The 14,716-nt window shown below is 45.5% G+C and overlaps 2 protein-coding genes across 2 annotated transcripts; one reads left to right on the top strand and one right to left on the bottom strand.

Moving 5' to 3' along the window:
* The first annotated feature begins 2,645 nt into the window (after positions 1–2,645).
* LOC115670092 (zinc-finger homeodomain protein 5) lies at positions 2,646–3,998 on the top strand. The gene has a single exon (XM_030591294.2). The coding sequence runs from the start codon at positions 2,784–2,786 to the stop codon at positions 3,756–3,758; it is 975 nt and encodes a 324-aa protein (XP_030447154.1). The 5' UTR covers positions 2,646–2,783; the 3' UTR covers positions 3,759–3,998.
* A 2,901-nt stretch (positions 3,999–6,899) lies between these two features.
* Positions 6,900–9,255, bottom strand: LOC115670093 (protein RADIALIS-like 5). The gene is made up of 2 exons (XM_056321420.1): positions 8,701–9,255; positions 6,900–7,136 (listed from the first exon to the last, which is right to left on the bottom strand). The coding sequence occupies exons 1-2, from the start codon at positions 8,979–8,981 to the stop codon at positions 7,112–7,114; spliced, it is 306 nt and encodes a 101-aa protein (XP_056177395.1). The 5' UTR covers positions 8,982–9,255; the 3' UTR covers positions 6,900–7,111.
* Positions 9,256–14,716: the final 5,461 nt, after the last annotated feature.

Raw genomic sequence — 14,716 nt, forward strand, 5'->3', positions numbered from 1 at the left:
CAGCTGGTCAAAATCAAATGGGGACAAGCTGATGTGATCGATCTTTGATTAAGTTTAGTGTTTTGATTAGTACCACGTTTAAGGGCAGACAAGGCAATGATTGAGCTTCATTACTTGGTTTTTTATTATTATTTAATTTTGTTAAAAAAGGGTGACGAGAAGCAAAAAAGCTAGAGATCGATGTGGTGGACCGGCGATCCTTGGAGTACCTGAAGATCTTTCGTCAACTTGTGTGGGGTCGAAATGGATGATAAGTTTGATATAGAAAAGTGCGCTCCGTTTCCTGTGAATCGCGTTAATGAATTGTTTTTTCTTTTTTCTTTTTTTAACTTGACACACTCGTTTCACATGCCTTAATAAGATCGATTTTTAGGGTTCGCTTGTTGGGAGGAAAGCTACTTTTTTTTTTTCGGGGAATTGTTTTTCCGATGTTTGGATGTCAGTTTTTCATAGATTGAAAACAACAAGTTTAGATTGGAGGAAAACGGCTTCCTCTCTTGGCCAAAAGGAATTCGCTTTTCCTAAACCACCAAACAAGTAAAAGCGACCTTTTTCCTTGAAAATATTTTTCTTTATCATAAAATTTTCAGTGAAAAATACTCACCCTTAATTTTCGAAGTGATGATTACCCAAACACATTAATATTCAAGAAATTTGATTTTTCATAGATGGCTCGATAAGTGTCCTAGAAGCACACGTCGATGAAATAATACTTGCATTGTGCGACGCATTGGCACAATGCTTTTTATTCAGTTTTTTTTTTTTTTATTATTATTATTATTACTACTGCTGCTGCTGCTACCTGTTTCGAATTTCAGAAAATATATCGATAATGTTTGATAGGTTAATTTACCAGACAACAATATGGTGCCGTACCATTGCGAGTGAAACATATCGTTCCTTAGGAATTCATCCGCAAAACATTCATTAAAGTACAGGGACCGGAAATGCAATTTTCCTTTAAGTGCGTACCAATAAGAGTCACATGCTGATGTACCACTACTGCCAAGTCGTCCGTCCGTATATCAAAGATAACTTTAAGGGACTAAGATGTGCATAAAATACAGCACATGGATCGGAACAGGATTGGAGCAACAGTTTCGTGGACATCGTTTCGTAATTATCCCCCCACAAGTACATACATAACTACCGAGGAAACTAATTAACAATTCGGGAGATAAAAACAGAACGGAGTTCTCCCGGGACTAAGCGCGACGATCGATCGAGTTCCTCGCACAAGATTTCAAATACCGTCCCGTCATACGGTATCGATTGCAGGGCACCGATTTTGTGCATAAGACCGGCCTGTTGACCCCATCAAATGGGTGGGGCGCGCGCAAGCAATTTCGCTTCGCAACTGAGGCAGTGTCCGGATTGGACTTTTAACCCCTTTTTTAACTTCTTAACCGGAGACTTTTCCGGGTGGAAATAGCTCGGCCCTTCATAATTTTTTTTCCATACAAAAAGCACTTGTAATTCTCTATAACATGTTAAGGATTTTTCCGGTAATATGCAAGGATTTGAATTGAATATTTTGCGATATTTTATGGTGAGGACACGAACTTGGGATTAGTATATAGTATAGTATATAGTATAGTATAGTATAGTCGAGTCGAGGGGGGGAGGGAGACAGTGGGAGACACTGTGCGTCGATAAGGAACAGAAAGGGACAATTATTAAGGAGGACTGGGAGGGAAGGGAGGGTAGTGGGGCCCGTGTTGCAGGGCGTGGGAGAGGATGAACATGACTCTGTCGGTTCTTTTTCCTCCATTTCTTCTTCAGAGAAACCAAACCCCCACCACCACCACCACCACCCCCCCCAAAAAAAAAAAAAAATTAAATAAAAGAAAATAATATTATTTTATTTTTATTTTAGAGACGCGCGCGCGCGCACACTCTCTCTCTCTCTTCCACCTTTACAATAAGGAAGCGAAACTCTTAGTAGTAAAGGAGTTGTTGGGCTTTCTAGCCAAAAGAAGGGAGTGAGGAGTTGTTGTTGTTGTTGGGCTTCCACCTCAGGCAACCGACCTGTCCCTTGTTGCTGCATCCGGGGGAGTCCCTGGCTCGCCTTGTTGGGAGCAACTGAAGCACGCCCCCGCAACACACGACCCGCTCGCTCTCTCGCTCTCTCTCTCTCTCTCTCTGCTCTAGCCCCCCCATCATCAGTGATGGTCGAGCTCGTCGTGCCCCGGCAGCCATGATGAGGAAAAGCTGCTGCTGCTGCTGCTCCTCCTTGCTCCTCCTTTCGTGCTGCTCTCTTCTCTCCTAACCTCCTCCTCCTCCGCCACCCCACCCCAGGTTCCGAGGCCCCATCTGCGCGTCTGAGTTCCCCATATCAACTCCTTTCTTTCTTTCTCTCTCTCTCTCTCTTTCTTGGTCTCTCTCTGTGATGCAAATTACCAAGCTGGTTGTTGTCAGTCTCCTCACACATCTCCACGACAAAGCTCGCTGACTCTCCCTTCCCATCCCATTCACCAGCGAATTCCGTACTTTCTCGTGCTGAATTCTGCTCAGCAAGACGAGGCCTACTTAGCTTCACCGCCCCTATTCTCCCTCTCTCCCTCTGACCTGAGAGAGCGAGAGAGAGAGAGAGAGCTGGAAATCGAGAAAGGAAAAGAGGGTTTTGGGTGGGGGGGGGGGGGGGGGGGAGATTTTGCGTGAAAACAAGGACTTTAAGATTGTGGGCGGGGATCGAAGACCAAGGAGAGAGAGAGAGAGAGAGGGAGACAGACAGAAAGAAACAGTGAGGAGTGAGGGGTGCAGTTTTCCATGAAAAGAGAGAAATGGAGCTCAAGCCCCAAGAAGATGACGTCACGGCTCCGGTCTCCTCTCTGGGCTTCGCTCACTTCGCCCGCGACTCCAGAAGGATGGAGGGGTTGCACAACGGTGCACCCATCCTCGCCGCTGATCCTGAAGCCCTAGACCACCACCACCACCACCACCACCCACCGCAGCAGCGCCCCAATTTGCACCAGCCCCACCCCCACCAAGACGATGAGGTCAAGCCCGAGCGCGAGGACTCGAACCCGGATCCCGTCTCCTTCGCCTTCTCCAGGTCTCCCGCCCTCCCGGCCCCCGCCGGATCGAAGCCGAAGCCCGCGCCGCCGCCGCCGCCGCCCCCCCACGCCGCCGTCAGGTACCGGGAGTGCCTCCGGAACCACGCCGCGAGCGTCGGCGGGAGCGTCTACGACGGGTGCGGGGAATTCATGCCGGCCGGCGAGGAAGGGACCGCGGGGGCCCTCAGGTGCGCCGCGTGCGAGTGCCACCGGAATTTCCACAGGAAGGAGGTCGACGGCGGGGGTGGCGAGGGGCTGCAGCTCTCCGCCGGCTTCCGGCGGGGCCTGGTCGCCCCGCTCCAGCTGCCGCCACCGCCGCTGGCATCCCCGTACCAGAGGTACTCGGTGGGCGTCGTCCACAGCCCGATGGTGACGCCGATGAGCGTGGCCTTCGGCGGCGGCGGGGGGAACGAGTCCTCGAGCGAGGATCTGAACCTGTTCGGCTCCGATCACCATCACCGCCACGCGGCGACGGCGCCCCCGTTCTCGAAGAAGAGGTTCCGGACGAAGTTCACGCCGGAGCAGAAGGAGAGGATGATGGAGTTCGCGGAGAGGGTGGGGTGGAGGATCCAGAAGCAGAACGAGGAGGAGGTGGAGAGGTTCTGCGGGGAGATCGGGGTGAAGAGGCAAGTGCTCAAGGTGTGGATGCACAACAACAAGAACAATGTCAAGAACAAGCAGCCATCCGACGAGCCGGCGTGACCCATCTGCGCAAACTGGGGTTGAAGATGAAAGGTGCAAGCTTTTTTTTTTTGAGGTGAGACTACTCCAAACTGATCACTCCGCAGATGGGTCTTGCGTAGTTAGTAGATTTATCGATCTGATGATGGGTCATCCATGTTTTTAGCCAGTAATCTGATGAACCAGTGCAATCTGTAGTAGAGAACCCTGCAAAATTCTTTGCTTGTTGATGGGTTTAGTGCTTAGCTACTATTTCGGGTCTCGCGGGTGCGCTTGATGAGCTCGATCTTGAGTCTGCAACATCTCTCTCTCTCTCTCTCTTCTCTCTCTCTCCTCCTGCATCCAGCTACTTAGCTTCGGGGAAGACGATGATTCCGACCATTCAGCGAAGTAGGGAACAGTTAGCGCTCTCTGATGATTCCATAAATCTTGTTCTTGTAGCTGTTGAGCGGCGGATAGATTCGTGGGTCGTGTTCAAACCGATTCAAGAAGTGTGTGTCGAAATGCATTAATTGGGTGAACATCGGATTTAGTAAATGCTGAGCATGATCATCTTTCGATATGGATTAGGTTAGGCTTTAGGATAGCAGTAGTACCCTCCAGCTTGTATTCTGTCTTTTCTCAGTGCTACGAGCATCATCTCTCTCGTCTCGACGTCGGGAAATCTGGCTTGCGCACGCACGAATTCACGGTTTCATCATTTAGGCTCGAGCCGTACCTGTGCAAGAGTCCTGAGATTGATCGGGAACAATGTCTCTTTCCCGCAAGCGGTTTTGGACAGAACAGAAACCGAGCTTATGGCCCAAAAAAACAAAAGAGTTGGCATCTTGCGCAATACATGTAAGCCGTGTTGTTGCAAAATATGGAAAAAAATTCGAACTTTTCCTTAAGGAGGAGACGAGAACAATCTTATATTAAGGTATATCGGATCGCTTATCTATTAGGCTTATACGTTCTTTGTGTATACACGTGGTCTTTCTCGCTTATTAGTTTAAGTTTTTGGGTTGGGTTTTTCAATATTGTTTCGAAATGAGGTCTTGTTATGTCATTCCTAATCATCTTATTTAGTAGTTATTTTGGCCCTAGAAGAAAAGTATATTAATCTGTCGAAAACGTAACACGTAACGAACGATTATGAATTCCGTGGCATATGATTGGAAATTCGTGTTTAGCGACTCGGACGACACTGAATAAGTGAATGCAATAAATAGATAAATAAATTTATTTTATTCAGCTCGCCTGCAAAAAGGCCTTCGAGTACAAAAATTCAGAATCTACATAATTTCCCTTAGTATTCATTCTTAGCTACCTAAGGAGAATTTTAACTCCTTCCACAGGATGCTAGCTAGTTCGCTAGAGACATCCCTCAGGAAAGCCTGGCAATAATTTTACCCTATTAGCTACACAAGAACTGCAAAATTAACCATGAAATTGCAGATTATTTTGAGACATAAATGTGCTTGAAGTGATTGTCAACGTTCTTATGCCGATTAGGGTGCCGCCGCCGGCCCGTTCTCGTCGTTGTCCGGATGATAGAGGCCGAAATTCCTGCATTCATCAGGAAGATCGACAACGGTTCAACATTAGGAACAGATAAAACCGTAGTGATAGCGGTAATAAGTAGTGAGAGGAGTGAAAAAATGTGTTGCCAATCGAGGGCTGATTCGGGATCGTACTCGAGCTTGCCGGTGAACCAGTGGGACCATGAAGAGGCGGAGTCCCCAGCGGCCTCCGCCGCATCCACCGCGGAGTCGGCCATTCTCTCGGCCGCGCCCTTCGCCGAATCGGCGGCCTGGCCCATTTGGTCCCCCCCTGGCGCGTACTGGTCCGCCCACACCGCAGACTGGATCGCCAGGACCAGGAGCAGCGAGAGCAAGAGCGCTGACGCGATCTTTGCCATCTTCCGCGACAGTTTTCGACCTCCGGAGAAGGGGACGGGGAACTTGGTTGCAATAGACTGCGAGAGAGAGAGAGAGAGAGAGAGAGAGAGAGCAAAAGAAACAACGGCTCTTTCTATTCCTTTTCTGTCAATACAGTCTCTTGACAAGATGAGGAAGTGGTGAGATTTTGGCTAAGTATTTATAGCGCGAAGGGGGAGCTATATTTAGGGGGCGAAATTGGACGTGTCCGGACGATGACGACCGCGAGAGACGAGAAGTGGGAATGGCTGAGAGCAAATTGTTGAATTCACGTGTCCCTTTTGCATGTCCTCTGTGGCCTTCCATGCACGAGGAGGGTGTTTTTGGGTGGGTCGCAACGCTCCATTTGGTGCCCCCCCCAATTTGAGAAATCCCATTTGTGTGGTGGCACAAGATCCTCGAGGGCGAAATGATCGATTCGTTCGTGTGTATGAGTATATGAACTTGAAGTATTCAACTCTCTTCGACATGCTTATATATGCATGTATAATGGGAATTCCGTCTTATTTTTCTAAAAGTTGAAGCTAATGGAAGTGGGTGCACAGCAAAACGAAGAGTCTGTGGTGTCGATTTGGTCACGGCTCGCGTTAAACTTTCCAAGAATGATATGTGCTGAATGATCCGTCTCTCGGGCTCTTCTCGTCATCCTCAGGGATGCACGGAAACGACCAAAAACGGAATTATAGGCAGCCAGGAAATTATATCGCAGGGGTCTTGACTCTTGACATAAAAAGAAAGACAGAGAAAGACGGGTGCAATATATTGTTTTGTATCTCGAAACTTATTATGTATATATTATAAAAGGAGCGCTTTGTTTTTACGCTGATGTAGCTCAGATGGCATAGCTCTGGCTTTACATGCGAGAGATCACGGGATCGATTCCTAGTACTTGAATATTTTGATCTTTTCTTTTCTTTTTTGTTTTGTGTATTTGCCCTGGTTAAATCATTCAAGCAAAAGAAAGGGATGACGATTGGCATCACCAGGAGCAGCTGGTGATCAGCTCTGTTTCCCTGTCACCATGTACTCATCACTAATATGAGTTTCGACTCTCACAGACCGCCCGAACATTTGAGAGAGATCTTCGATCGTCATTCGAGTTTGGTGCAATATATTCTAATGCGGATCGCTTTTATGTTTCCGCGACACGACGTTTGTGCAAGTCAACCATGGTTTCTGGACGCATGAAAAGATGGTACGAGACAGAGAGCACCATCATATTCCTCTTTTTTACAAAAGGAGATGAAATTAAGCGTTGCTTCATAGATACAGAGTTTGACAGACAAACAGTGAGCAGTCCATCGCATAATCACACCGGAAGGTGGCATTAGGGAAACTTTCAAAGAAAACGAGGAAGGAGAAGAGCAGAACCGCAGCCTTCACGTCGCCGGCTGCTTAATTCTTTCGTTTCTTTACAATTTACAGATCTTCTTCGGGCGATTGCTTTCGCCGTCATTAGAGCTTGAGGTTCTTCAGTATCCTGCACAAAAAACAAGGCAACAAGATGAATGAACTTGAGGATCTTTGAACTCCATGATTAGTAGACTGGGACTCCACGTCACTGCACTTGTTATCCAACGGCAAGCTCACTAAAACGCCCGGTCTTTTGTTAGATTATCGCAGAAAGATAAATTCAATGCATGATCACGTTATCAGTTCAGATTGCGTTCCACGCCATAGTACAATTTTTTCATGCATCGAGACTCAAATTGCCCATCCGCACGAGTCTATCATCCGCGGCAAGTAATTCTGAATTTATTAGCAAATGTTGCAGATATGTTTTCTTTTTTCTTTTTTAAGGTACAAGGAACTACAATCCCCGTGTCCCGAGGACCCTAGATGATTCAGAAAGAGTGTGATGGAATTTATAAGTAAAGATAAAAAAGAATAAGTGCTTTGGGATATCAGATCACCATCTTGAACCGTATAAAACAATATGGATTTCAGTTTGGCCAGAGAACAAGAATATGGGAGCATGTGCAAGAGATCTAAAAAGAGGCAAGATTAGGTTTCATGCGAGCTTTTCAACATGAACTGGAATAAGAAAATGGGCAGAAAGTGATGGAAATCTACATAAAGTAATAGAAAATTCATCTTACTAGGTAAGCTGGCAAAGGCTTTGAGCCTGAAAATCTAGGCACCAAAAAAAGGGAAAGAAATGGAACTGGCAGCATCTTCAGGAAACGTGGACAACTTACAAGTACACAAAAACAGTTAAATTAAAGAAGCTCATAGATTATTGTTGGTTCTTGCCCATTCCGATGCATCACACCTGTGTGCTTAAGCTTAAAAAATAAAAAGTTGTACTTATCTCATTGTCTGTCAAAGATAACTTGGACAATTTGATGCTGAGTCACTAGTCCTACTGCCCTAGTAAGTTGGTGAACCAAACCATTACAGAACAAGTTGCAAAGAACCTTCTGATTAGTTCTTGCAAGAAACTGTTCCTGATGGGTGAGCCTGTTCTATGGTTCATGGCGATGAATGACAATACATGTGCCAAAAGAGACCTGTCCACATTATATTTACTCAGAAATTTCTTCCACACCCTTTTTGTAGAAGCAGGGACATTCTTGATCTTGTGGGTGTTGCAGAAAAAGAGTTGGCCTACGGTCATTTACTTCAAAAGCTGATATGCAAAGGGGAAAAAGACAAAAAGATTAGCCCTTTTACAACCCAATTCATCTAAAACCGTTGGATCCTTTTGTGGACCTCACACTTGGACCCATATGATCTTACATTGGGGATGAATTGGGCGCAAACGCACCCGGATCACCCAAGAAAAACATTGCTTTTACATTTGCAGATCACTTCAGTGAAAGATGAATTGCATCAAAGCACTTGCCAAAGGGCAAAAGCGTATGTCATCCATCCAACACGTCCGCAAAAGATTTCTTTTCCGACTGAGGAGAAGATGTACTAAACACCCTTCGAACCTTAGTCATCATAAACATCTGTAGTGCTATTTGAGTGCAAAAAGGCAAAGACACAGGAGTAATCGCTGATGAATGACGAATGCTAACAGTGTCAGTGTCACACGTTACCTCTGCTCATCAGCAATGGCTCTGCTGGTGCTGAAGGAGGCAGAGGGTGCTCGGTACTTGGGCAAGGGGACTTGGCCGGACTCAATGTGCATGAGGTCCTGCACGAGGATGTCATAGTGCCTCTTCACTTCTTCCGCAGACTTGTTCCCGCCGACGGCCCGGGCCACGTTGTGCCACCGGTCGGGAGTGTCCTTGTCGTACAAGGCCAGCGCCCTCTCGAACATCTTGTTCTGCATAGGCGTCCATGATGATGAGTTGTACGAGAGCGAACTTGATGCCATTTCTAGTCTTGGGTTTCAGGGCCAAAGAAACCGAGAGGAGAGAGAGAGAGAGAGAGAGAGAGAGAGAGAGTATGTCTAAGAAAAGGACCTTTTCCTTTTTAAGTTGGGTGATTGCGTTGTGTGTTCTTCTTGGGGAAGAGATGGTCGCCCTCGCTCCTTTTTATACTGGAGAAGGATGAGAGAGCATGGTGGGATCTTGCAATTTGCAGAATCTCTTTCTCTTCCTTTTTTTTCCCTGGAGAAAGATATAAAATGCAAAATGTGATTCCTTCCCATAAGAAGCAAGCGGGTCATTTCCAAAGTCCGATATAAATTCATCGATTCGCTTGATATATCTGTTCAATGAACCAATCTTAATATGCCCGACATTTTCCGATAACAAAATGTATTTTTCCAAAGTCCCTTTCCGCCCATTTTGTTTTAGCAAGTGGGTTTTTTTTTCTTCTAAGCATTTTAGCAGATGGCGGGGATTAGATCCTGAATTCCCAGAATCCAGCACGCACACTCGCACGCACACAGTGAGAGCCCCAAAAGATGTGCGCCTTTATTACCAAGAGAAAACATTGGTGGGATCAGATAGGGTGTGTATATATCCCTCTCAATTTTTCCAATCGTAAAGATGTGGGTGGAGGATATTCTGCCTCAAACTTGTAAGCAACTTGACCCAAGTTCGTTTAACCCAGACAGTGAAATTGTTCTCTCCTGATGATATATATTATTATCATCTTGATTTTTGGGGAGGACATCTCTAGAGCAAGGATAAGGTTCAGCAGCAGCAGCAGCAGCAGATGGGGTTCTCTTATCATATGACGTATTAGGCATATAATCTTTGCCCAAAAAGCTGTCACTTGGACCCGGGAAGATTTACTGGTATCAAAATTGTGTGGAGCAGAGAAGTCAAGATGACAAATGCATGATGTCAACGAGGAAAAAACCAGATTCTGCGTTCCAGTAACTGGATCTCGATTCTCTTCTTTTCTCTCTCTCAATGATCGACAGAAATTTTCACGTCAAATCTCTACGTAGAGGCAAGCTCGACGGCATTATCAGAGTCAGGTCGTAACGTGTATCAAAAGGTAGATTGTGTCGGGATCACGTTTCTCGCTGTTTCTTTGAACAGATTACTGCTATCATTTTGTTTTTCTCTAATCTTTTGAATTAGAATGAACATGCATGAACCCTTTTGAACTGTGATGTTGTCTTCAAGTCACGTGTGACAGCTTTTATAGTTACCCATCACCACTGAAAGCAATCCCAAGAAGATCTTTCGGGCAGTGGCCAGCCAGGGGGACTTAGGGGAGGCGTGTGAATGAATAAAGTCAGTTCTGTTCTTTGGGATTCGGTTCTTCTCCACCTGCGGAGTCAAACTGGTGTGCTTGCTTTTTTTTTAAGGTGCAGCGTTGCATCACGTAACTCGTATTCTTAATTATGCCTTTTTGTCACAGAGAAAGAATTCATATCTCTCAATCTCTGTCTAGAAAAGTTCTTAGATACTCGTGGTAAACGTGAGCTCGACTTTTCTTATTTATCAAACGGGACCTTCGAATGAAGTAGACGGTGATGGGAGTCGCTTAATCTAACGACATATGTAAAATTGGACTCATATGCATCGAGAGCATCCAATGCTAGCTCCTCGTGTGATGTACGCATTGTCCTATTTGATCAACGGGCGAACCAAGTCATATGCTAAACTCAAAATTCTAATTATTTTCTTTGCAAAATGAATGGTTTATGGGCGGGCTCAAATATGCTCACGTGGGTGGCCTTAGGCTCAAGAAAGAAATTGCTTGCTCAGATTGCGCTTCAAGCCTTGTTGGCTTGGGAGCTTGAGTGGGCCCAATGAGTGATCAAGCGTATGATCAAGTTTATTTCTAGATTCACGTTGACACCGCACCACGCTTATTCATGAGTTCGGTCTGAGTATGGATATAGGAGTATAAGGTGCTATTTTTGACAACTGAATAGCAAAAGGTTCCTTAAAAACACTTCTCTTTAAATAGTGAATCAAGTCTAGAAGTCTTAAAATCAGTATCGAAGTGCAATCCAGTTCTAAAGTATATAAATAGAGCTGATAGAATTTTACGACTTGTAAAAAATAGATGCAATCAAAATCTTTTCGTTAGTTTCGTTGTTCAGTGTGAGGAAAAGAAATGTATACGGATTATTTTAATCATTTCTCTCCTAGGTTTAGAAGTGAGTTTGGCATCCAAATATACATGGAAAAGATGCCATGTTGAACACATAACTAGAACAAAAGACCATAAATCATACACATTTCCAAAGACTTGAGTACTCTAGGCTTTAACGAGCCATGAACTTTTTTATCCGAGAGGAGTTGTAATACTCGTGGCACCAATTCAAAAGGTTCTTCAAAGTGCTATGTTCCTGGCCAGATTAGGAATCAGTTCAAGGCTTTTGGGGTCATTTTGTATTTTGTTAGGGTCTTTTTCAGGACTACCTTTTATATTTGCATTCTTTCCGATGACTTATGTAACGACCTTGCTTCAGGGATTATTGGTGCGATGTCCCAGGCGCGTCGCCGACTTAGTTCTTTTATCTTGTTAACATGAGCATGCGAAAGCGTGTACAACAACAAACACCCAGACAACACAACAAACAAGCAGTCAGGAAAACACCATGCAGAATACACTACTTTCATATTGCTTCAGTACATTTACAAGCCCTTTTTTTTCTACGGGCACTTCTTATTTACATTATCCTCCTATCCAAAAACGTAGGCCGGAGGATTCCTGTCTTCTCTAGCAATGCTGCAACTCCAAAATCAGTACACCATGATGAAGAGAAGGTGAGACGTCCATACCTACAAGTTTAAAAGACAACGGAATGAGTCAAGAACTCATTAAGTAAAATCACTAATCCTGAGTTAGGAGGACGTCTCATTGTCGAACCCAGCATACGAACATTACTCGCATCACAACATCGATGGCATATCAATAGCAATACTATTGTTGTACCTCGATTATATGCATGTGATCAATTTTGGCTTACCGTCAAGGCACGATTTACCTTCGGCTTATCAATAAATTTAATAACAATAGACATCAACATGCATCAAAGGTTCATTAACCGTCTCACACGATTCTTCCCATACTTTCATGGGCTTCTAGTCTCAGGCTAGGTATTCGGAATCCACCGGGCATCTCATACTTTCAGGGGCTTCCAACTTCAAGCTGGGCAACTGAAATCCACCAAGCATCCCATACTTTCAGGGGCTTCTAGCTTCAAGTTGGCCATCCGGAATCCACTGGGCAACGTCCCCAAAATCCATTGGCGACGGCTATTTCCTTTATGTGACCACATAACAAGCATTTACTCTAGCCAGATTCTTATCTTTGTTTCTTAGCCGATGCAAACAACGACTGAAGGCGTGCTCATACAGGTGTGTACGTGTGTCATGGCCTATAATATCACAACTAAACTGATGAACTGAGCGTGACACGTGACTCGTGGCTTGGCCGACATGCATTGACGTCAATCCGAAGTCGAGCGAAGCTTGAATCAACACGTCTCAATGCCAATCCAATGCCAACCGCGGCCCGAGCCATCACGCCTCAACGCTGATTCCCATAACCGAGCGAGACTCGTTCGTGACCCGAGGCGTGTTCATCCTCATGAATGCAAGACATGAGCAAACCATACAAAAGCATTCCTCATCATACACACGACAAAATACGAGTGAGCACTTGTCTAAATTCAACAACGCAGCATATCGCCCTAGCTAAAGGTTAGTAATTTCACTTACCTTTGGTGAACTAGAGATGGTTTGGCCGAAAGAGAGGAGGTGGGCGTGAAAGGGAGGTGAAGGTGAGAAAATGAGCCAAAGGGTGGAAATGAAGGAGGGGGTGCTTCTATTTATAGGCTCCATTTGCATCATTGCTTGTTCAAATGGCCCAATCGATTTTCTTGAAGTGGCACTCCTACAAGGAAGAAGTGGCAAGCCTATTGGATGAGTGGCACACCTACTAGGGAGAGGTGGCATGCCTATTGGGATGGTGTGGCACCCTAAATTTTTAGGGAAATGATGGAAGGTCAATGTGTGCCATTCCAATTGGTATACCTAAGCCATGAGTCACTTGCTTCTTCTCCAAGCCAAATCTTTGGTCATCGTCACCAAATCTTCATAAGGCTACCTAAGAGGATGATTCACCTTTTGCATTTAATGACTAATGTTCTAGAGTCTTTTATTATGTCCATTTTTAAATAATATAGTAAACATGGGAATTAGGCCATTGGAAGCGCTAGCTTGGTCGGGTATGAGTTTTTCATGCTTATCCATGATCGTCCGTGCCAACCAAACCAAGATTCATAGCCGAATCACCATTGGATGAGGCTGGTCATGGCCAAACTTGCCTAGCAAGGCTAAGTCGGTGGCCCATTGCGTGGGCTCCATGACCGGCACTGGCTTGGAGCAGGGTCAGGCTGAACGAGCATATGGCCTATGCCTGTCCTGGCTCGTGCCCTTACAGCAGGGTCCACGGGCTGGCCGGGCACATGGCGGTGCCTGTCTTGGCTCGTAGCCTTATGGCAGGATCCAAATCCTGGCACAAGACCAGGCTCATGACCTAGCATATGGTCTAATGACAGGGTCACCGAGTCAATCCGTGACCCATCCCAGTGGCCCATGGCCAGTTCATGACCGGTCCCTAGCCAAGCATAATTGGTCTGTGGCCGACTCTTGGTTGTTAGTAGTTGTGTGGGATCGATCGTTCCGTGACCGACACATGGTCGCACGGATTGATCCATGGTCGTCCACGATCGGTACATGACCGTGCGGAACCACCCTATGACTGGAAAATGACTGCGCGGGATCGATCCATGATCGTCCATCGATCCGCGGTGGTACGTGACCATCCCACAACCAACCCTTATGATCAAGCAGCCGATCCATGGCCAAGTAGCTCGGTTCACTTGCGTGCTCATTGGAGTGGTTCACGGCCGATCCCTCTATCAGGCCATGGCTGATCCCTTGGTCACCCTTCTGATCGGGTTGATCGGTCCATGACCGTTCCTTGGATTGGTCCATGGCCGATTTCACCCACTTATCGGCATATCAGTTTCTTAGCCATTTCTCATGGCCAAAATCGTGGATGTTACAACTTATGTTTAGGCTATTCTTTCAAGGCTAATTTTCGAGTTCTTTTAGGTTTCAAGAAAATGCATTTGTTTTGTTAAGCGCAATCAGTCGTTTGCATCTTTTTAGGAACACATTATGTCGAGAGTCTCTCTCTGTCGCACGTCAAGCTTGTTGTGCCCGTGAACATGTTCACGAGCTTTGTACATCTCATCCATTTCTACTACATTAAAACATCCTATTGCAACTCATATTTGGCCTAAATTGGAATTTGAAACCCCGAAATTTAGGGTTTCTTCCTCAAATAAGGGAGACATTAAGCTACGGTCCGGGGTTTCTGATTCCGATTATCCCAGAGCTATTCATTCTCCCCCTCGGTTGCCCTTTGTCGGCTATTGAAGCAAGTAAGAGAACCTATAGCGAATGATCAATAAGAACGACAGATTTTGACCGGATTGTGCACCTTGGTGTCCATTACGTACATGGACGTGCCTAAAGAAGTTGCACAATTAAGGGTTCTATGATTTCGAAACAAGTCGTTTCCGGTGTATTTTGGGATGAGAAAGTCAATTCTAACAACTAGGAAGGAGAGAGAAGCAATTGAAACAAGCCACTTAGGATTTCTTTTTTTCCAATCAAATAA

Source organism: Syzygium oleosum, unplaced genomic scaffold (assembly GCF_021117445.2).
Source record: "Syzygium oleosum isolate NSW1041296 unplaced genomic scaffold, Sole_v2.1 Sole_v2.22, whole genome shotgun sequence".
Classification (NCBI taxonomy): domain Eukaryota; kingdom Viridiplantae; phylum Streptophyta; class Magnoliopsida; order Myrtales; family Myrtaceae; genus Syzygium; species Syzygium oleosum.